The sequence below is a fragment of the Typopeltis vanoorti genome, chromosome 25 (genome assembly GCF_054136105.1).
Source record: "Typopeltis vanoorti isolate ZY-2024b chromosome 25, IOZ_Tvanoo_1.0, whole genome shotgun sequence".
Lineage (NCBI taxonomy): Eukaryota > Metazoa > Arthropoda > Arachnida > Uropygi > Thelyphonidae > Typopeltis > Typopeltis vanoorti.
In genome coordinates, this window is record NC_143573.1 from 68,736,525 (window position 1) to 68,760,339 (window position 23,815).

The 23,815-nt window shown below is 35.8% G+C and overlaps 1 protein-coding gene across 1 annotated transcript in view; it reads right to left on the reverse strand.

The window, feature by feature from the left end:
- The window catches only part of LOC150092820 (low-density lipoprotein receptor-related protein 4-like), a 1,164,745-nt gene that overhangs the window by 625,128 nt on the left and 515,802 nt on the right, over window positions 1-23,815 (reverse strand). Inside the window, exons 7-8 of the mRNA XM_090414290.1 lie at window positions 23,582-23,698; window positions 19,782-19,913 (exon numbers count right to left, since the gene is read on the reverse strand). Coding sequence (XP_090270416.1) covers window positions 19,782-19,913; window positions 23,582-23,698 — 249 coding nt within the window. The remainder of the gene's footprint in view (window positions 1-19,781; window positions 19,914-23,581; window positions 23,699-23,815) is intronic.

Consider the following 23,815-nt stretch of genomic DNA (forward strand, 5'->3'; position numbering starts at 1 on the left):
AATTTTCCTTGCCAAATGAAATAGCCTGAGTTCATTGTGAACTGAAATAGAGCTGAGATATCAGGAGAAAATTTAGCTTGGATTACCTCTAAAGTTTTTTTAAAGGATTAAAAGGATTAAAGGATTTTAAAGGATTACCTCTAAATGTCAATTTAATGTGGCAAAATGTAAGGTTATGCATTTTGGGGTGAAAAGATTGGAGGCAGTTTACTGCATTGGTGGAACTGTGCTCCAGGAAATTGATGAGGCACGAGATTTAGGAGTGTTGGTGGATAAGGAATTGAAATTTAGGGGACACATTGCAAAAGTGGCCAAATCAGCTCATCAAATCACTTGGTTGCTGAAGAATACGTTGACAAGCAGAGACAAGCAGGTTATTGTTCCTCTGTATCGAGTCTTGATAAGACCTCATCTCGACTACTGTGCTCAGATTTGGTCACCTAGGTTTCTTCTTGATGGGGAGGAGGTGGAGAGGATCCAGAGGCGAGTGACCAAGATGATAGCAGGTCTGTGGAATGAACCGTATGAGAACAGGTTGAAGATTTGTGGGTTGCAAAAATTGGTTGATAGGCGGAGGAAGGGAGATATGATTGAGACATTCAAATTACTGAAGGGTTTCTATAAAATTAATTCAGAAGATATTTTTGAGAACAGGGCTGGTTGTGGGAGGACTAGGGGACATCCATGGAAACTGGGCAAAAGTGTGGTTAGTAAAGGTGTTAGAGCTGGGTTCTTTACTTTTAGAGTAGTGAATGAGTGGAATGCGCTCCCTGAGTCTGTGGTGGATGCTGTGACAGTGAATGAGTTTAAGGCGAGGTATGATAGATACTGTATGAATGTCAAATAGTTGTGATGAAAATGATTTGGGGCCTCCCTCGATGAGTCTAATGACTCCCTGGAGTTGCCCGTAATAATAATAATAATAAAAAAAGTTTCCTTGAGTGGGACATTTGTGAATAAGGAGGAGATGTCAAAGCTGATCATTATGTCAGTATGTTTTATTGTAAGGTTTTCTATGCTGGCTGAGTGGGCTGAGTTTTTTTATGTGTGATGGTGTGTTTCCAGTATAGTGTGTGAGCTCTTTGGTCAAATGTTTAGCTAATTTGTATGTGGGGGAATCAATGCCATCCACTATGGGACGTAATGGCACATTTTTTTTATGTATTTTTGGGAGTTTGTAAATACGGGGGAATATAGAGTTAAATGGCTTTAATCTGTTGGTAACTTCTACAAGTGAAGAAGTGACTTTCTTAAGAAGCCTGTGAAGTTTTCTAATTTGTGAGTTGGTGGGATTGTATTCGATAGGGAGGTAAGTAGCCCGATCTAATAGAAGAGCATTAAGCTTACCTGTGTAGTCCTTTTGGTTAAGTACTACAGTTGCATTTCCTTTATCCGCTTTGGTGATAACTAATTCTTTATTATTCCTCATTTCCTGTAGAGCTTTATATTCCTTGTTGGAATATAAAGCTCTACAGGAAATGAGGATGGAATGGCTGTACTTTTTCAAGTACAGCCATTCTGGTCTTGCAGACCATGCTCTGGATACATACCACAGAATACAGTGGAAGAAAGCTACAGTAATACACTGTAGCCAATACAAATTTGAAAGACTATTTATGGAATCAGCCTCAGCCCTAAGAAACTCTCCAAACATCAACAAATTTGGTTGTATGCGACTGCTCCAAATTTGGGAGGCTTACATCAGTAGACCTTCAGCCCAACGGCCAAGAACACCTACTTAGCCCTCTAGAGGGCACCATCAGGACTTTTAGGAGAATAATAGCTTCATCTCTTCACTCTCAGTTACTGTGTTGTAGTGCCTACATGCACATGCCATTTTTTGTAAGTTCCTTTTGAAAATGGCAATGTGACGTAGAAATATCGGAAATATTTATTAAAGTGTAATTTAATTTATATTCGTATCTACGTTGTTCAATTCCATAAGTAATTTAATAATGCATAACCAACATATTAAGCCTGTCTATGAGAATCTTTGTAAAATATTGTGCCAAGATATGGTCACCTGGTTTTCAAAAGGACAAAGAGATGTTGGAAAAGGTCAAGAGCTGACTGACTAAGGTAGTTTCCGACCTCTGGAATGTCAAATATGAGGAAAGATTGAGAAGATGCAATTTACAGAGTGTAGTGGATAGGAGGAGGAGGGGAGATATGATAGAGACTACAAGTTAGGAAGAGGTTGTTATAGGATCAATGGTGGAGCGGTTCTATAGATAACAGTGGGAGATCAGGAGAGAACCAGAGGTCATCCTTGGAAACTGTATAAAGAGGGTGTGAGCAGGAGAGTGAGAAGTAGGTTTTTTGCATGGAGAGTTGTGAATAATTAGAATGTCTTGCCTGAGAGTGTGGTATCTGCAGAGAATTTGAGTGTGTTTAAAGCGTGGTATGATGAGCTGTGTGTATGATAAAAGGGCCTCCTAGATGAGTTTTTGACTCCATGGGATCTTGGGGTAATGATAATAATAATAATAACAATAATAATAATCAAATGTACTTATCTCAATTAATTCTTTGTAAAATGTTAAACACATCATGCAATTTATTCAAGTCTGATAACATTTTCTTGCATGTATATGGCTCAGCTAAATTAGTATATATTTCATTCTTCTCTCATGTGAAGTGCTGGAACTCCATCAGAATATGACAAATGGTGAGATGTATGTTCCATTTTTCCCCACATCAGTGTAAAATGTGTAAGATGACTGTGGTCTATGTGAATCCCAGTAAGAATAACTTCCTCTCTCTCTCTCTCTCTTCTGTTTCTACATCTACCAGACTGCAATGCTTAAGTTTTACACAGACTAGTATCTCATGAAATTTGTTTGTCGGTGCTTCCTTTTGTGAATATTGCCACTGGGTAATTAGTTTTGATCTTATAAGCTGTCTGAAGTTGGTATATTCAAACATTACATGAAAAATGTATGAGCAGTTACATCTGTAATCTCATTTCCTTTAATTCCAGTGAGGCTGAGAATTTAGCATAACCAAAAATCAAAATTAAGGGCCTTCATTTTGTACATCAGTTGTACAACCTAACAAAGTACAGGATGTGGATTATACAGAGAGATGAGATGTTCTGAAAATAACTCAATGAGTCTGTATAAATTACACAAGTTTGGTAGTATTTGTCTTTTATATGCATAAGCTGAATGGCATGCAATTCTGTTGTTCAATTACCACAATCAAGTGGAATCTGGTAGGATATAGTTAGGAAATACAGTGACACAACTAACAGAGGCCTCAGATCTTGAACCATTAGCACAGATGGGCAAGAAATCATAGTGGGGTGTGTGATTCAATGGAATGGATAGATGATTGAGTATGAAAATTCTGTAGTTTACAGGATAGAGTGCAAACTTGTCATGGAGGAATGCTGTTATGTTTGGTGCAGGTATTGTCATCAACATTCATGCCAACAGCTTCCATAATGTCTTTAACACACACACACATTCACTAAAGTTGTGGCAGTTTGATGTGAGTGATATTGAACTCCTGATGCTGAGAAAAGATACTAGTCTATGTAAGATGCTCTGAAAGAGACTTTATTGTTAGGGCATAATTCAGAGACAACTGTTTTTGTTTAAGTGATAGAGTAGGTTCATTTGCTTCAATATAAAGACTGTGAATGGCCAATGTGCGAAAAGCACCCACCAGTAACTTTTTGTATACCCTGATGATGGATACGATCCAATCATCAGAGTATGCTCTCGCTGCAAAACTGTACTCCGAGACCCATAATCAAGCTTTGACCAAGTGCACAAGGCAGAGTGAGGAACATCATTGAGCACCGCATTCTGTAGAGGACAGAGTGCAAAGGAGATTTAATGTTTTTTTTTTGTTTGTTTTTTTTTGCAGTTGTCTCTAAGAACAAATGGGTGTAAAGAATGATGTAAGCTTTCTGTCAAAGATAAGTCCCAAGAATTTGGCCTCTAGTGATACTAGAATAATACTTTGTCCCAATGTTAAATCAGGATCTGATTTAACGCTGCCCTATGTAACATTGCCCCAAATATATATACATTTTTTTGCAATAAAAAATACATTTATTCTTTTCACCTTAACTCTGATAATGTTCAGCTAGTCAAGACCACATTTCTCTTCTTGGACTGACACATAGTCCTAGCCTTTCCTGGCACAAACACATCACTTTTGTACCATCCTCAACATCCTTTTTTGCTCAAGATTACTTTAATCTTTCAGCTACTAAAAGTGCTCTCTAAAAATTCTTGATACTTTTCAGAAGAGTGTAGTTTGACTAACTCACAGCCAATCCTTTTAACCGCATGTGAACATAATTAAAAAATTGTAGAAACAGCAAGAGTTAAGCAGAGCTGAAAAAGAAAGAAGCAGGTGATCCAAAGGAATAATAAAGACCGGCTGAACAAACAAGAAAAACAAGTTAAGGAGAAAAATTAAGTATGGAGACTCAATGATCAGGAAAGTACTTAATGACAGTGTGATGAAATTGTGCTTCCCAGGTGCAAAAAATTCATGATATTAGCCACGCCATCCAGATGCAAAAGGTAAGTAGAAGGAAATGATTGTCTTGGTTGGTACAAATCATTTGAGAGGTGAGAAATATTCTATGAGAGTGCATGTAAAGGAGTTGTTAGAAGAGGCAAAACCAAATCACGAGAAGGTGAAGATTGTAAGTCTCCTACCATGCTATGATACAGGCAAAATGAGGAGGAGAACATTGACTATCAGTGTCCTCCTCCTCCAATGAGTCTATATGTAGATTGTACAAAAGGAATGATGCAGAAGTTGTGGATCTGTGGTCTCTGTTTCATGGAAAGAAGGATTTGTACAATGCTGATGGACTGCATCTAAATGATTTTGGTGTTAGGTGTCTGGAGAGAGAGAGCTTTGTTCACTGAGCATGCTCAAGTGCAAATTCAGAGAAACTTAAACAATTGAGTTTCTGTGCAGGTACCCATGCAGCAAGTGAGTGCGAGCGTGATCAAGTGAGGAATCTAGTCTCCCAAGCAAAAATATTGAATAGGGTAGTCAATTAAGAAAGTAAAGGTGGTGTGGGGGACTAAAGAATTGCTGCAGTTTCTACTAATGTCAGAAGTATCAGGAGCAAGAGGGGGGGGATATATTTGGCACAGGTCAGTGCAACCACACCAAAAGGTATAGGCATTAATGAGACTTGGCTGACAGCAGATAACGTAGTTACAGGGATTGAATGTGAAGGGTTTAGTATTTTCAGGGAAGATAGAGAAGACAGGATGGCAGGTGGGGTGGGGGGGAGACTGCCGATAACAGCAGATGAATTGCAGCTAAAATGAATAGGAGACAGGCAGAAGAGTGGCTGCTCATTCGAAGCAATCTGGTGTGAGATTAATGCCAGCAAGGCAAAATATACAGTTGGTTGTTGCTATAGACCAGATGAAGACATGCACTGCCAAATTAGTACAATGAGTACTGGTCAAGTAATTATTATGAGGGATTTCAACTATGGAGATATAGACTGGAAGGAAGAAAGATCACATAGCAGGACAGAAACAGAATTTATATACTTGCTAAGAGATAATTACTTAAGGCAGCATGTGATCGAGGAGACTAGAGGTGGGAGAGTATTGGACCTGGTCGTAGGATCAGAAGAATTACCCTTAACCAAGGTGATAACATTGTCTCCAATCTGTAAAAGTGAACATGTGGTCTTGACTTGGGAGATTGTAAAACATGAGGAATATTCTATCAAAAAGGGGTATTGTGGAACTACAAGGAAGGTAATTATGACATGCTTATGAAGAAGCTTAAATCTGAATCATGGCAAGGATGTTACAGGGTAAAGATGTTAGTAGTGCATGGGATATAGTCATCTAGAGTTAAGAGTCATCTAGAGAAAGAAGTATTAAATTGTATAGCTATAGTAAGGAGGGTTAATTAGGTAGGAGTTAGATGGATGAGTAATATCATTAAGCACAATCTGCACAAAAAGAAATGCTGTGGATGGTATAAAGAGAAAGGTTACCAGCAAACTTATGAACAGTACAAGGCTCAGGCAAGAAAGGAGACCAGCATTGCAAGGAAGACAAAATCAGATTATGAGAAAAATCAAGCTGAGCAGGCCAAAGGATATCCAAAAGAGTTCTTTCGTTATGTGGCAAGTAAGAGGAAAAATGACTATTGAAGATTAACTTTATTGAGTGATGATGGTCATGAGGAGACAGAAGTTTATAAAATAGTTGAGTTACTGAGTGACCACTTTGCAAGGGTATAATCATCCTAGTGAGGTTATTGCTTAAAACCTATGTTACAGATACTAATGTATGAACAGAGGTGGATGAATTGTACGTTCTTAGAGTATTGCATAATCTCAATGTAAATACAGCTGTGGGATAAGATAGGATATCAGCTCCAGTTTTGTGAGAATGTGCAAGGGAACTGACAATGCCTTTTACTAGGCTCTTTAATTTAAATCTTAGCTCTGTTAAAGTTCCAAAGGAGTGGAAACAGAGCAAAATAAGTTCCTTGCATAAGCGAGGTTCTAAGATTGCATTTGCAAATTATAAACCAATCAGTATCTCAGGCATGGTGGTAAAAGTACTAGAAAAATTGGCCAAAATGAAAATTCAAGAATGGGTGTAAAATAATATGATACTGAATGAAGAGAAACATGGCTTTGTGAAGGGTCAGTCATGCCTTACTAATTTAGTGTTTTTTTTATAATAGAGTAACAGCAGAGTTGGATAAAGGAAATGTCTACATGATGCTTCTGCTGGATTTTGCAAAGGTATTTGACAGAATACCACATGGAACTCTCTTACACAAAATAGGAGATGGATATGATGCTGGTTAAGTAGATAAGAGGGTGGCTGCTGGACAAATATCAAACAATGGTATATGGAGGGGCAGAAGCGAGGCAAAAACAGGTGACTATTGTGTGTGCCACAAGGTTCAGTGCTGGGACCATTGCAGTTTAATTTGTTTATAAATGATATAGGAAATAACCTAAAAGGAAATATTCAGTTGTTTGCTGATGATTCGAAATTGGGTAGAGTGATAGTTAATCAAGATGATGTGGAGAGCTTGTAGGATGATTAAATAGACTGTTAGTATGGGAAAAAGTCAATGGGTCTCAGTTTAATGTCGAGAAATGTAAAGTAATGTATTTTGGAATAAATAGATTACAAGATATGTATGACACTGTACTCCAGGAAATAGATGAAGCTAGAGATTTAGGGGTGGTGGTAGACAGAGAGTTAAAGGCTTAGAGGACATACTGCTAAGGTAGTCCATAAAATTACTTGGCTATTGAAGAATACATTAACAAATAGAGATAAAGAAGTTATTATTCCTCTTTATAAGGCCTTGAAACATCACATCTGGATTACTTTGCTGAAGTCTTATCATCTCCTGGGTTTAGAGATGAAGAAGCAATTGAGAGGATTCAGAGACAAGTGACTAAGATGGTGATTGGCCTGTGAAATGTTCCCTATGAGGATAGGTTGAAGGTGTGTGTGCGTTTCAGAAGTTGGTTGATAGAAGAAAAAGAGGGAATAATAGATTGTGTGGATAGGTTGGGTCTCCTGCAATGGTCTTTGGACTTCATGTAGGTGCCCGTATAATAATAATAATAATAATAATAATTATTATAATTACAGCTATTTTGCCTGCTTCAGTTTCATTATTATTATTTTGTATACATATAAAATAATAATAATGTTTATAAGACACAAGTATTCACAAGAATATAATAATTTTACATTTTATTACTGCAAATATTTCAACCAGAAACATCAGCATAATCACAAGGTGAAACTAGAACAAAGTATGTTATTCTTACTTACAGAGCTGAGCAACATGAGGGATGCCACTTAGTGGGTGATTACAATGAAATAAAATAACAATTTAAGCCCAAATTTAAATTAAGTGATTTGAAATAACGTAAATTTAATTAGATAATGAAATGAAAGAGCATTATATTAAATTAAATTTTTAAAAATTAATTAGAAGGGGTGAGAACATACTACTGCTTGCCATTTATGAGAAATAAGACTTTATCAAATCTTGGCAATAGAGAGCTAGTTGTTCCGATTTAAATTTGGACAATCAAAAGTGCCTCACCACTCTCTTTAAATAACTGCTCAAATCTGAACCTGCACCAATGTAAAAGGAGAGTACTGCACCATGGGATATCATAGTCAATATCCAATGAATGCTGTGCAAGGCCAGATTTTTCAGATTTATTGTTGTTAACATAAGAATGGTGGTCTTGTAGTCATTTTTTCAACAGAGCGTTGAAATCCTGTTTGTCCAAAGTATGAGCAGAGGTGCTCGCACTGGACTTGGTAAACATCAGCAAAAGGGAGGGGGGGGGAGAGAGAGAAGCTGTTTATCTTTCTTGGATGGTAACCAAGAGGAGGTTTTGTTGATAAGGAAAAATGCAAGAACTGAATTGTATCTCTTCAAGTTCAGGGCTCTTCAGGCTCTTCAAAGCTTTGCTCAACAGAGAGTACATGTTATCTGCTCCAATTCCAAAACTCTCTACAACAATTAAGCACCATCTAATACATCTTACTACAGAATGGTTTCACCTGAAGAGAGTTTAAATGCATCTTGGACTCTTACAAGCCCATTGCCAAATAACCATGAACCTGAAAGGTGAGTCCCTATCCCATATATCACAGGCATCTCAGGGGTTAAGATGCTGAAAAGATATAAGGTAGTTATTACTTTTTTCTCTATCAACAAAATCTCCTCTTGATTACCATCCACAACATGGTGTTTACCAAGTCAAATGTGAGTGCCTCTGCTCGCACTTTGGACAAACAGGACATTCTGTTGAAAAATGATTACAAGAACACCATTCTTACATTAACAACAATAAGCCTGAAAAATCTGTGCTTGCTCAGCATGGAGTGGACACTGACCATGATATCCTATGATTCAATACTCACATTTTACATCAATGCAGGTTTAAGTGGTTATTTAAAGAGAGTGGGGTGAGGCACTTCTACACTGTCCAAATTTGGGAGAGTCTCATCCTCATAAATGGCAAGCAATATTGTGTTTCTCTGTTCTAATTAATTTTTTTAAATTTAATTTAATATAATGCTGTGTCATTTCATTATTTAATTACATTTAATTTTATTTCAAAACACTTAATTTAAATTTGAGTTTTAATTGTTATCTTATTTTATTGTAACCAACCACTACGTGGCATCCAGCATGTGGCCCAGATCTGTAAATAAATAGGATTAACATCCTTTGTTCTGGTTTCACTTTGTGATGAAGATGATGCAGCAGTTAGTTTCTGGTTGAAATAGTTGTAGTAATAAAATTATAAAATTATTACATTCTTGTGAATATGTGTGTCTAATAAATGACAACCAGTCTCTCCAACGAATGCCTTACAAATGTGTTTCTGTGTTGTCTCTTCTACAGATATTTCCAGTAATTATATTTAATTTATTTTCTTTCTTTCTTTTTTTTTGGGGGGGGGGGATGAAAAGACTGCTGTTATATTAGAAATTAAAAATACTAATCAACTGATTCATTAAAATGCATTGTGTGACAAATATTAATATGTGTTAATATGTGTTATGAAAACACAGAATTACAAAGGGTATCATGCAAGAAAGGACAGTGGTGATGAAAGAGAGAGTGAGAATGCAGTTTGGAAATGCCAGTGTACTGGTGACAAGAATGAAGAGAAAAATTAAATGTGTAGAGGATGAAACTGGATAACTCAAAAGCAACCACAAGATGAGAGTAACTGAACAAAAATTACAAAAGTTGTGTCTTACCACAGCAAACACTATATCAAACTCTGTCACTAAACCAGTAAAACGTATTTGCCGACCTGGTTGGCCGAGTGGTTAGTGTATCCACTTTCCAGCCAAAAGCCTGCAGGTTCGAATCCAGCCGTGGGAATGGATGTTTGTGATTGTCTGTGAAAATACTAGTGGTGGTGGTGAACGGTAGATGGCATTGGTGTAGTTGCAGTTCGTTGTAGTTGGTGGAGACAGAGAGTAGTAGAGTAGGTGCCCTCCCTCGATGAGTCTTTGTACTCCCTGGAGGTGTAATGTAATAATAATAATAATAAGTATGCTAACTAAATTTCTACAGGCACACAACAATATTCTAAAGAAAATTTGCAATAACAAACCATTCCTTGTAGTATATACAAGGTCACTATTGTGAGAATTGACTAAATGAGACAGAATGTGTCAAATAAACTAAGGATAAAACTAGCCTTTTATGGCAAATTTAGTTACCAAAGATGAAGTAAATGAAAAGAACATAAGTGCTTTCTAGGAGACAGAATAATCAGAATAACTGAGACCAAGTAAACAGCACATATAGGTCAGTTTTTGGAAACAAATAACTTGAAAATGTGTGTGCGTGCGTGTGTGTGTGTGAGAGAGAGAGAGAGAGAGAGAGACAGATGAGGGGTGAGTTGATGAAAGACACTGTCTGGATATAATGGTAGCAAGATAAGAAAAGCATAGATGATCAACTGTATGATAGCTGAGTAAGATAAAGATGTATGGGTATACAACATTCTATATACACACCATTATAGTGGCTAAAAAAAAAAAATGGAGGGGGGGGGGGATCGGCAAGGTTGGAGAGGTGTTATGCACTAATAATTACATAAGTGTGACTACTTCTGAGTCTTCAAAAGGCTGTTATATTTGTTTGCCAATGCAGGATTATCAGAAATTAAAGACTAGCAACAAATATGAAAAAAATTCTCATTTCAAAGACCATGCTCTAAAGATATTATTTAAATAACATCTTTAAATAAATAATCTTTAATAAAGATTATGCCTTGCCTCAAAAACATTCAGCATCGGGAAATTCCATCCATTATGATAATGCATTATGATCATTCCATCCAAAACAATTGCCTTTTAATTTCTCAGTTTTCAGTTCTCAGTAATAAGGGGTGGGAGCACCTCTTGTAACTGCACATATCACAGCCTCTTGAAATTGCTCTTCCCAATTATGAATAATTAGCAAACAAATGAATACCTCTCTTGAACCTTGAACCACAATATATTACTGATATACAGATTAAACAACAGCAGTCCCAATACAAAAATCTCATTTATTATCCTCCCTTTCTGAGACAATGCATCTCCATACACAACTTGCTCGCTATTAACAACCATACCTGTAACCAGGCTAGCAAATGATTATCCATCCCCATCATCCTAAATTCAATAAGTAGTTTCATGTTGAATTCTGTTAAAGGCCTTCAAAATCTAGAAAAAATTACCATATAAGCATTTCTTTCCAATACACTTGTCACCCTCTTATAAAGTATAACCAGGTTAATAAAACAAGCCCCTCCCTTTAGAGACCCCATGCAACTATCCAGTCTATTCTCATTTTATGTTTATGTTTGATTTCTAAAAAGATGTCTATATTTGTTAGCTTGTTTTCTGTAACTAACAGAAAACTTGATCGTTTGTTTTCTCTAACTGGTCTCTCTAACACCATCTCTGGGCCTGACACAAAAACTGGCCTATAGTTTGAAAGAATAAGAAAGAATAATGCATAAGAAAGAATACACTGACTTGGATTTTTTCTTATGCAGTGGCACTATTTTACTTTCTTTCCATTGTTCTGGGACAGTTCTTCTTACCACTCTTGATGAAAAACCAAGTCAAGGGCTCTGTTAGTACCTTTGCACCTTTTCTTAATATACATGGTGAACTGCTGATATCCCCTCATCATTCCCACTGTTATTCAACAGTGAATTGAGAAGGAGAGGAGATATAATAAATAGTAAAGTTGGAATGGTAAAACGTTGATGGACTGCATTTGAAATGTGTATGACAGATTGTAGGAAGATAGATATGAGGTTGAAGATGTGGTTGCAGCAGTACAAGGTGAAGGAATGCATAAAGGTGAGGATGACACAGATAGGAATGGAAATCAGAGTCAGGATCAGGGAAAAGTTACAGGTCAGACCAAAGAGAGAGGAGAGGTGTGGAATAGCAGCTAGAACAAAGAATGTTGGTGCTTGGTGCTGGCAGAATGGTCTCAAAGACAGAGGGATTGTTATGTTTGTACAACACAAATGTAAGGAGTATTAAAAACAAGAAAGCTGAGTTTTTGCATTGATTGAGTCAGAATGCTCAAAGATAATTGGAATAAGTGAAACTTGGTTGTCTGAGGAGGATATGATGTTGGGAATAGAAATGGAAGAATATATAATTTTCCAGTAGGATAGGAATGCGAAAAGAGGAGGGTGAGTGCTGTTAGACTGCAGAGGAACTGTGTCCACAAAGTGTGGAAGTTGGTAGAGCATGCACAGATTTTGAATCTGTGTGGTGTGAAGTTGAAATTTGCAGGCTAGTATATCTGATAGAATGCTGTTATAGGGCAGGGAATGCAGTGAATACTGATTATGAAATCTTTAGACAAATTGGTTGGGCATATAAAAAAAAGATGACCATGATGGGAGACTTTAATTACAGGAATAGAGAATGGAAGGAGGAGACAGTGTATGGGAACAAGAGGCATGAGTTGGTTTAATTTCTGAGAGATCAATATCTTAAGCAGCATGTGACAGAAGCAACTATAGATTTTCATGTTTTGGATTTGGTGATAACTTAACAAGATGTAATTGTTAATGAGGTTTTGACTCTGCTGCCAGTTGATGAGAGTGACCATGTGGTGCTTGTTTGGGAAGTGATGAAACAAGAAAAGGTTATTGCTGAAAATGGATACATGTGGAAGTATAAAGTAGGTGATTATAGGAGGCTCTGTAGTCAGTTATCATTAGTATAGTCATACCCTGAAGTTACGCGGTAGGTGGGACCAACAAAAAGTGCGTAAGTCTAATTCGCATAACTCGGGGTATAATTTTGCATGTAATTTATATATACAAACATACAAAATATTAGTTAATTGGGACCAAAGGTTTACAAAAACACCTATATTTTTTAAGAAATATAATCATGATTGTAGTTTTTTGTACATAAAAAAAAGAAACTTATTTCTATGTCGATGGTTTCATAAAATCTAATAGATTCGTCTGACATCATAATGTCTTTTTCTTGTCACGCAAAATTTCTTCATAGCAAGCTAATGATTTTTTTATTCCTTGCCTTGTGGCTAAAATTCGTTCCTTGTTAGAATCTATGTCCTCCAAAATCTGTAAACCTTTCTTTTATGATTGTTCTTACTGTGGATTCCTGTAGATCAAACTTCTTTGCTAGCTCACAAATTTTCAATCCGCCTTCAAAATCCTTAATAATGTTGAATTTTGTTTCCAAAGTCAATGTTTTTCTTTTCTTGCTAGCTGTGGAAGAATCAGACTTGCTTCTTTTGGACGACATTATTATTTTTTATGTGATAAAATTTTTATCAAGAACATAACATTAAACAATAGCAAAGTTTGTAGACTATAAAAATCGTGTATGAATGGAGACCACACGAAACACGTCAGTGCTTGTTCACAACATGTGTGGCACTGGCAAATGCGGCAGGTGTCGGAAAGTAGTGAGGCGTGAAGCGAGACGGGAATAAGTACATATAAGAAACCGCATAACTCCGGATTCGTGTAAGTCAGGGTATGACTGTATTGGGTAGATGAGTTGAGCGAAAAAGATGTGGAAGTATAAGCTGATGAGCTGAGTGGAAAGTGGAAAGGATGCTGACAATGCAAGGGAATTCATAAGGCAGTATCTGACATGGGCAATGTATAACTGCATACCAAGGGAGAAACTAGAGTAGGAGTGAAATGGATGAACAGTGAAATCAAGCAAGATGTGCATGGACTCTAATCAGTAAACTGCTGGTTGGAGGATATAGGTTGGTGAGATGGATAGGAGGGTGGTTGATGGAGAGATATCAGAGAGTAGTTTATTCAGGAGTAGAGTCCAAAAGAAGGCCTGTGACTAATGACATGCTGCAGGTTTTTGTTCTTGGACCGCTACTGTTTTAATTTGTTCATTAACAATATAGGAAAGGATCTGCGAGGAACTGTTCAGTTATTTGCCAATGCTGCAAAGTTGGGTAGAGCAATAGTTAATACAGATGATGTTAAAATATTACAGGATGATTTGGATAGATCGACAGACTGGGCAAAGAAGAATGGATGTCAGTTTAATGTGGCAAAGTGTAAGGGTATGCAATTTGGGGTGAAAAGATTACCAGCTGTATACCACATTGGTGGAACTCTACTCCTGGAAATTGAAGAAGACAGAGATAGGGATAGGGAGTTAAAGGATTGTGGATAGGGAGTTAAAGTTTAGTGGACACACACACACACACACACACACACACACACACACACACACACACACACACACACACACACACACACACACACACACACACACAGCAAAAGTAGCTAAAGCAACTCATCAAATCACTTGGTTACCAATGAATACTTTGATGAGCAGAAACAAGCAGGTTATTGTTCCTCTTTATCGAGCCTTGACAAGACATTCTTGACTACTAGACGATCTGGGCACAAGGGTTTCTTGGTGATGAGGAGGAGGTGGAGAGTATCCAGAGGCAAGTGACCAAGTCTATGGAATGAATCTTATGTAACCCATAAATCTCCAGCCTTAAACAGGTTGAAGATTTGTGGGTTACAAAAACTGGTTGATAGGCAGAAAAGGGGTGATATGACTGAGACAGAAATTACTGAGGAGTTTTTCAAGATTAATTCAGAGGAAATTTTTCAGAACAGGTGTGCTGGTGGAAGAACCAGGGGCCATTCATGAAAACTGAGTAAGAGTGTAGTTAGCAAGGGTATTAGAGCTAGGTTTTTTGCTTGGAGAGTAGTGAATGAGTGGAATATGTTGTCAGTCTATTGTGGGTGAATGACTGTGAATGAGTTCAAAGCAAAGTATTATAGATGCTGCACTAATGTTGGATAATTCTTGGCATGACGTTTAGAGCCTCCCTCGATGAGTCTAAGGAATCATTGGAGTTGCCCGTAATAATAATAATAATAAAGCAGGTGATTTTTGGAAGCTCTGTAGTCAGTTAGCATCGGTATATTGGGTAGAGTGAAAAGGATGTTGACAATGCATGGAAATTCACAAGTCAGTATCTGACACAAGCAATGTACATATAACTACATACCAAGGATTAAGAAAGAAAATAGAGTAGGAGTGAAATGGATAAACAGAGTTGTGCTGGAGGCTATTAGTGGTGATCCGATCACCACTAACTACTGGACAATTAGTGGTGATCGGATCCATGAAGAGTATAAAATGTAAGCTAGAAAGGTGATGAGCACGGTAAAGAAAAAAAAAAGGTGCAGTATGAAAGGAGATTGGCTGGTCAGGACAAGGTTAACACAGGGGAATTTTTCTGCTATATGGCATGCAAGAGAAAGAATAATTATGGCAAGTTGACATTGGTGAACAGTCATGGCAGTACAATGACAGTTGCAAAGGGTATAGTGGAGTTATTGGATGAGCACTTTATCAGTATATATCATACTGGTGTAATATATGTGATACAATATATAGAAGGGAGACATGTATTAGGAGAATTGGAAATGAAAGAATCAGAGGTGTATCAGGTGTTGACTGGGTTAATAAGGCTGTGGGATTGGATGACATATCACCACATATTCTTAAGGAATGTGCAACACAGTTGGCTATGCCCTTAACCTGGTTATTTAAAGATTTTCATTTGGTTATACTATAAATTAAAGATGCCAAGAATATAATTTCTTGGCATCTTTAATTTATAGTATAACCAAATGAAAATCTTTCAACATTAACAGACAAAGCACTTACAAATGACTCAGGAAATTCATTCCATTCATTCACCACTCTCCAAGCAAAAAATCTTCTTTTCATGCCTTGCTAACAACACTCTTACCCAACTTCCAGGAATGACTTCTTGTCTTGCTCCCTCTCACCAAGTACTGAAACATTTTCCCTCAATAAATCTTATAAAATCATTTATGTAACTTAAGTGTTTCTATCATATCTCACCCTTTTTTTGTCTATCAACCAACTTTTGCAATCTGCAAACCTTCAATCTTCAATCTATCCTGATGGGAAGCATTCCACAGACCACTCACTATCGTGGTCACTCGCCTCTGAATCCACTCCACCACTTGCTCATCCTAAGAAACCCAGATGACCAGACCTGAGCACAGTAATCCAGATGTGGTTGTATTAAGGGTTTATACAGAGGAATGATAACTCCCTTATTTCTGCTTGTTAATGTGTTCTTTAATAACCAAATAATCCCGTGAACTATCCTGGCTACTTTAGCAATATGCTAGCTAAACTTCAGCTCTATCTACTATTACCATCAAATCCCTGGGTTCATCAATATCCTGTATAACACATTGAATTCCCTCAATGTGTTATACAGCTCATAATCTTTGTATCCCAAAATGCGTAACTTGACATCTTTCCACATTAAATTGACATCCATTATGTTTTACCCATATAGTCAGTCTATTTAAATCATCCTGCAAGCTCACTATCACCTTGATTAACTATTACCCTGCCCAACTTTGCATCATCAGCAAACAACTGAATATTGTCCTTCAAATTATTTCTTACATCATTTATGTACAAATTAAACAGCAGTGATTCAAGCACAGAGTCCTGCATCACACCACTAGTCACCTGCCTTCTCATAGATTCTACTCCTTCATATATTACTTTTTGGTACCAGCCACCTTGTTATCCATATTACCAGTTTCATATCCATCCCCATTTGTTGCAGTTTGCATGACAGAGTTCCATGTGGTATCCTGTCGAAAGCCTCTGCAAAATCCAGCAGTATCATCATGTAGCTATTCCCTTTACCTAACTTCAGCAGTCACCTATTATAAAAAGTCAACAGATTACTAAGGCACTTTATCAACAACTGCTCATGCTGGTTTTGCATCATCAAAAAACAACAGAATATCCCACCCACCAAACAATTCTCTATATCTGTGTTTCCCAAAGTGTGTCCACAAACTGTTGTAGATAAGTGCAGGTCTGTTATATGATTAATTTTTTATAACTAAAAAATGTAAAAGAAGATTTAAACAATATACGAAGGTGGGCTGAAAAGTTCTTGGCCTAACAATGAAAACTCGAATTTATAATGTCAAAATTATTTTTATTTTTCAACATAATCTCCCTTAAGACTAATACATTTATTCCAGCGATGCTCCAGCACCATTATCCCGCCCCTGTAGTGGTTCTCAGTAAGATCTGCAAAATACCCCTCTACAGCTGCAATCACCTCTTGATTTGAAGAAAAAGGAAGAGTTTTAGTTTTGTGAAGAGATAGAAGTCAGAGGGAGCCAAATCTGGGGAATAGGGTGGATGTTCCAACAATTCATAGTGCAGATCCCTTAATTTTCCCATTGCCAAAACACCTTTGTGAGTAGGTGCATTGTTCTGATGAAAGATGATTTTTTCTGTTGCAAAATGGGTCTTTTCTCACGAGTTTTTTCATCTAGTCTGGTTAAAAGATCGGAATAATATTCCCTGGTTATTGTTTTACCCTTTTCAAGATAATTAATAAACAAAATACCTTTAGCATCCCAAAACACCGATGCCATGACCTTATCCGCTAATGGAACTGCCTTTGCCTTCTTTGGCGCTGAACAACCGGCTTCTGTACACTGTTTTGATTGATGTTTGGATTCTAGTGTGTAATGGTTCCAAGTCTCATCCACAGTAATAAACTGACTCACAAAATCAATTTTATTCTTTTAAAATGCTCCAAGCACTGTTCAGAGATTTTCATGAGAGTGCGTTTTTGATCTGCGTGAGCAAGCATGGCATCCATCTTGCGCAAAGCTTTTTCATTTGCAATTCTTCATGCAAAATATATCCTAGACATTCTTTTGAAATGCCTATAGTCTCAGCAATTTCATTCACTTTGATTCGCTGGTCATCCAATACCATATCGTGCACTTGATCAATGATTTCTGGTATTGTTACACTTTTTTGGATTCTTCATGTGGATCATCTTCCAGGCTGGTACGGAAGATGCCATGTTTTGGTAGCCCATTTCTTAATTGTTGAAAACGAAGGAGAAGAGTGCCCATAAACTTTTATGAACTTCGAATGAATTTCTTTTAGCATTAAACCTTCTTTTACAATAAATTTTATAACCGCACAATACTAAATTTTATCCATTTCAAGGATACAGACAACATTGCTTCAGACAGCAGTATAAAACAAACTACTCGATAGAATGACTTGCAATTTCACATGGATGCAGATGTACCAACTTAGAAAAAAAAATTGTGCCAATAGTGTTGAAATCTATGGTTGAGGCTGAGAACTTTTCAGACCACCCTCGTATGTCTATGTCTCCTGGGATGTATCAACTATTTTTTTATTAGGACCATGTGTGATTAATAGCATGATCCCATTCCAAACTATGTGATTTGAAATGTTTGTATTAAAAGTTTAAATTCAAACAGTTGTTTGAATTTAAATTGTAACAGTCCTCAGCAACTGTTTCACCACCAGTGCATGCATCTATAAATGTTTAATGGTGTTTATGTCACAAATTATGGCAGATTTACATGTTACATGTTATAACACTCTGACTTTTTTTAGCAGTTGTGTTATTGGTTATTAATAAATCTTGAAGTGCAGTTCAAATAATAATTAATATTAAAACATTCAATTAATATAATCTGTTCTGCATTCCGTAAAGTCTTTAATATGGAGTACTGGTTAAAAATGGCATGTTCAAAATACATAATAGAACCAGATTTCATTCAACTAACTTCATCCCAACAGAAACAATTTCATTCATCTAATTGAACTTCTTCTTTAAACTCCACTAGTCATCCTCATTCTCCTAGATTTCATTTTACCATATACTAATTCTCTGGTATCTGTCTGTCTGTCAGTCCCTCCCATTCATCCATGCCACCAGCTTAAAATCTATTTCCATTTGCTCCAAACTTATGCAATAGTTTTCCATACTGTACTCTGTCAAATGCCTTTAAAAAATTATGCAGTATCATAATCATATCAGTATCATAATGGTGTAGCCATTTTCCTTATCCAATTCCACTGTCACTTTATTATAAAATGTGAGTGAATTACTATGGTAGGCCCTACATTTACAAAACTGTACTGCAAACCATAGAGTATCCACCCATTCCTGAATTCTACCTTTAACTGACTTTTCCAATACCTTAACCACCACTCCTGAGATACTGTTATTCATGAAAATTCATTCATTGTTACTTGAGAAAGTTCAAGTGGCTTTTAAAATATACATTTTTTTTCTGAATTGCAATCTATAATTTAACTTATCTGGTGTTTGAAGGTAATTTTGTTGTTAGGTTTAACATATTAATCTCCTAAGCAAATACGAGTATATTGCCAATGTCAGTAAATATAATAGTATCATCTGTATATAAAGCACTTCATATTTCAGAACATTAAGCATCATGAATCACTAGTATATTATAAATAAAAGTTGATATTCCAGTACTCATTGTGATGAATTATTTTTATCTTATAATTATTATTACATTTTTTATTTCAATGCTGGCACATCAATACTTATATTTTTCAATTTTTATAAAGTGAAAAATTCATAATCTGTTACCAAACAAAAAAAAAAAGCATGAGTAACTATTGTAACACTAATTTACTGAAAAACTGAATTATACCTGACTATAACTAGCACCAGATTCCCTGATGATGTATTATCTGATACCTAGATAGTTTTATTTGCAGAATGAAAATTCTTAATCAATCACTAGATAATGAATTATTTGAAACAGCATATAGAAAGTCAGTTTTTATTAATTACAAAATGAATAAAATCAGACTTACTACATTTCTCTTCATCGGACCAGTCTCCACAATCATTATCACCATCACACTGATATGATGCAGCAATACAACGATTATTATTACAACGGAACTGAGCTGATGGACAAGTTACTTCTTCTATAAGTTCCAAATCTTGAATAGTGAGAGGAAAACACAATTTACTATACTGATATTTGCTGATTACAAAAAACATAGTAACTTATAAAACATCATTTACCAGCCATGTATTATCTATAACTAGAAGATGTGTATATCTGGTCAAACTGCTAAGAACCATATTTAATCATCAGAATTGTAATGATTATGATTTATGCACAGTGTTAAATTTTTCTGTTTTGTGGTTATGACTTAAAGAAATGCTATTTAAGTGAGCTACAAAAAACTCTTCCATTTTTGATGGGATCTGCTGTTCATTTTTTTGTCTCTGAAAAAATAAAATATCATAAGCTGCTATCTTATAGTCAAACTTTAAACTAAGTTTCAAATTTAGTAAAAAAATAACTCACAATTGAAATGTAATGTATTAAGTATGTTGTTGAAAGATATAAATGATGTGAAATATATATCTGCAATAATTTTGTCAAGAGCAATGTAATATATATAGAAATATGTTTCTCTATATACATACATAAATACATATATATATAGACAGATATAGATAGATTTTATGTAACTCACTCCAACAAAAGATTGTAAACCTATAGTATAGGTTTACAATATTTTGTTGTAAACACTGTTGTTGTAAACACCAGTACTATTTAACTTTTAAATTAATGACATTGTCAATGGATTGCAGGGGGATATTTAGTTGTTTGCAGATGATGTGAAACTAGGAAAGGGTTATTAGTAATAGTGAACACGTGGAAGCCCTTCAAGAGGCTTCTTGAAGGGCTTCCACGTGTTCACTTTGAATAACTTGGACAAATGAGGAAATTAATCAGGTTATCAGTTTAATTCAGTAAAATGTAAAGTCTTGAAGTTTAGAATATATAGATGGGAGGCTGTATACTATGTTGGAGGATTATACTGGAGGAATGGGGAGCAAGGAATCTTGGGATGATGATTTTAAGAAACCTGAAACTCAGGGAACATATTGCAAAGATGGTGAAGGTAACCCAGAGGACTGCAGCAATACTGAGAAGAATGCAGACCAGCAGCAATAAAAGAATTGTCATTCCACTTTATAAAACCCTGATCAGACCACACCTGGACTATTATTCCATTTATTATTATAGCCTTGAAGAGAAGCAGATAACAAAAATGATATCAGTGATACTAGTGAAGAGAGATTCTATATCAAAACTATCCATTAAATCAGCGGGTTGGAGGGAAATGTTTTCACTTAGAAAATTGGATGAATTTTTTTATAAAGGAATGGGAATTACCAATCTGAACTTTTTTAATAAACATGCTAAAAATTTGGGTATGCGATAAGTAGGTGAATCTATACAGCTGACAATTGTACGAGGAGAATGCCTTCCTTATGGATCTTAGGAAGACCATAGAACTGAGGAGTACTAGCAAAATAAGTTTCAAGTTTTTCTATGGTTTTGACATCCAGGCTTACATCATCTAGCAGCGCATTTAAGTTTTCTTGTTTTTTGGTGGGTTTGAGATCCTTGTCAGCTTTTGTGAAAAAAAAGCTGACAACGGAAAAGCTTTTTTTTTTAATTATATATTTAAAGACATTTTACTACAAGATCTATCCTGTAGTAAAATATCTTTTACTACAGGAAAGATCAATGTACCAGGAATTGGCATTCCTCTTTGTACAATTGTTGACTGTACAGATTCACCTACTTATCACATAAGCTAAATTTTTAGCAGGTTTATTAAAGGCTCAGATTGGTAATTCTTTTTTTATAAAAAAAAAAAAATTCAAATTTTCTAAAGTGAAAAATGTTTCCCTCCAACCCACTAATTTAATGGATAGTTTTGATATAGAATCTCTCTTTAGAAATGTATTTCTAGAGGATACATTACATCTGCTTTCACAAGCCTTTTCACAGGATATAGTGAAATTATCTTTGTTTTTCACTCCAGATATTTTCTTTATAAAAATAAGATTTATAGTAGTCAAGATGAACAAATTGCTATAGGAAGTCCACTCTTCCCTGCTACCTTCAACTTTTAATTAAAACATTTATAAGGCATCCTGTTCTTATCTATACACCCTCAGCCTTCATTTTGGGTTTGCTATATAGATGATATTTTTTGCTGTCTGGCTCCATAATGAAGAAACACATCTATGAATTAAATTTACTATGGAAATAGAAAAAGACAACAAATTTTTGGAAAATGCAATTATCTATCACATGGTCTCTGCTGACCACTGATTTTACCCTAAACATGGCGGAGATTCCATAAATAAGTTCCCTGTAACAGTTTAATGGTACGAAACATAATTCTAGTATCGGCAAGTAAGAAAATAGTAAAATAATTATACACAAAGAACCACATGATGTGATAACATAAAAAATTTAAGGAACTATTTCATGCATTGTATGTCTATAGTACGAATAGAAAGAAAGGCCGGAAATGTAGCTTATTCCGCTACTTCCAAGATAACCTGAAAAAGAGTATAGGTGTTCTCATCAGCTCAAGACGCTATTTTTTACCCCCCTCCCACCCAACAACTAACTCTATCCAAATCTATGTATCCTAAGAACACTGCTAATACATTTGGGAAGGTGTGCCTAAAACCTCCCTTAAAAATTCTTGATGCTGTCCAGAGGAGCGTAATTCAGATGAAAGATGATTCCTCCACTTCAAGCTCACTTAAACCTCTATCTCACAGATGCAGTGAGTCTGTAAAGGAGGGATCATCCATGAACATGATCTTTCCCTTATAAACTCTTCAGAACATGGTGAAGTGATTGATGATTACTAATTCACTGGAGCAGTTATCCAGTATCCTATTTAAGTATAACTGCAAATACAAGAAACCTGTTACTCCTCTTCCTTTTTTATCCCATTTACCTCTGTGTTCTGGAAAAGCCTTCCTCACAAAATACTCCCAAATAACTACAATCTGAACCTCTTTAAGAACAACTTCAATAAACGTTTTTTTTCAATCTCACCACTCCACACACAATAGCATAGCGATGTGCTTATAAGTAAGATCAATGTTTTAAAAATGACTAAATAATGCATGATTTTTTAGTCAATAAATTATTTATTTGCATTTCAGTTTCACATACTTTAGCATTAATTACTGCAACAGCTATGGAAATTTTGAATATGGAAATACCATATATGGTTCAGAGTGTGTGTGTGTGTGTGTGTGTGTGTGTGTGTGTGTGTGTGTGTGTGTGTGTGTGTGTGGTGGGGGTAGGGGAAGAAGCAGTATCATTCTTTTCAGTGATGCAGCAAGGTTATTGACAGACTGTAAAACACATTTTTTTTACAGACTTATCAACAAGCTGTTTGGTTTTAATACTTAATATTTAATATAAGAGCATTACAAGGAGAGTAAATTTCATTACCTTTATGAAATTTTAAGAAAACAATATCATAACATTTCATAGTAAAATAACTTTTCTTTCTTGTATTACAATATCATATTTTTTAGCAGTTGTACATTTTTATGATAGGGACTAGTATTCAGCTGGATACACCAGATATTTGTTTTTTCAACTATATTTGTTTAAAAAAACAAAACACCATTGAAAATGTTTACTGGGTAACTGATGGAATGAGTACATATAGTATGAAATATTACTGTATATCTTTAATGATACCTTTAAGGGATATCTTTAAATGTACACAATCACATTTTCAAGTAATTTATTTATGCTTACTGCATTCTTCTTCATCTGAACCATCTTGACAGTCAACATCATGGTCACATCTCCATGTTGAGGATATGCAGCTTCCATCAGCACATCGAAATTCACTTCCTGCACAAGGACGAGATGCTGAAAGAAAAGCATGAATTATTACACATATGTCAACACACACATGCACACACACACACACACACACACATATATATATATATGACAAGCAATGGAAATCAGAGAGGATGTGTGTGG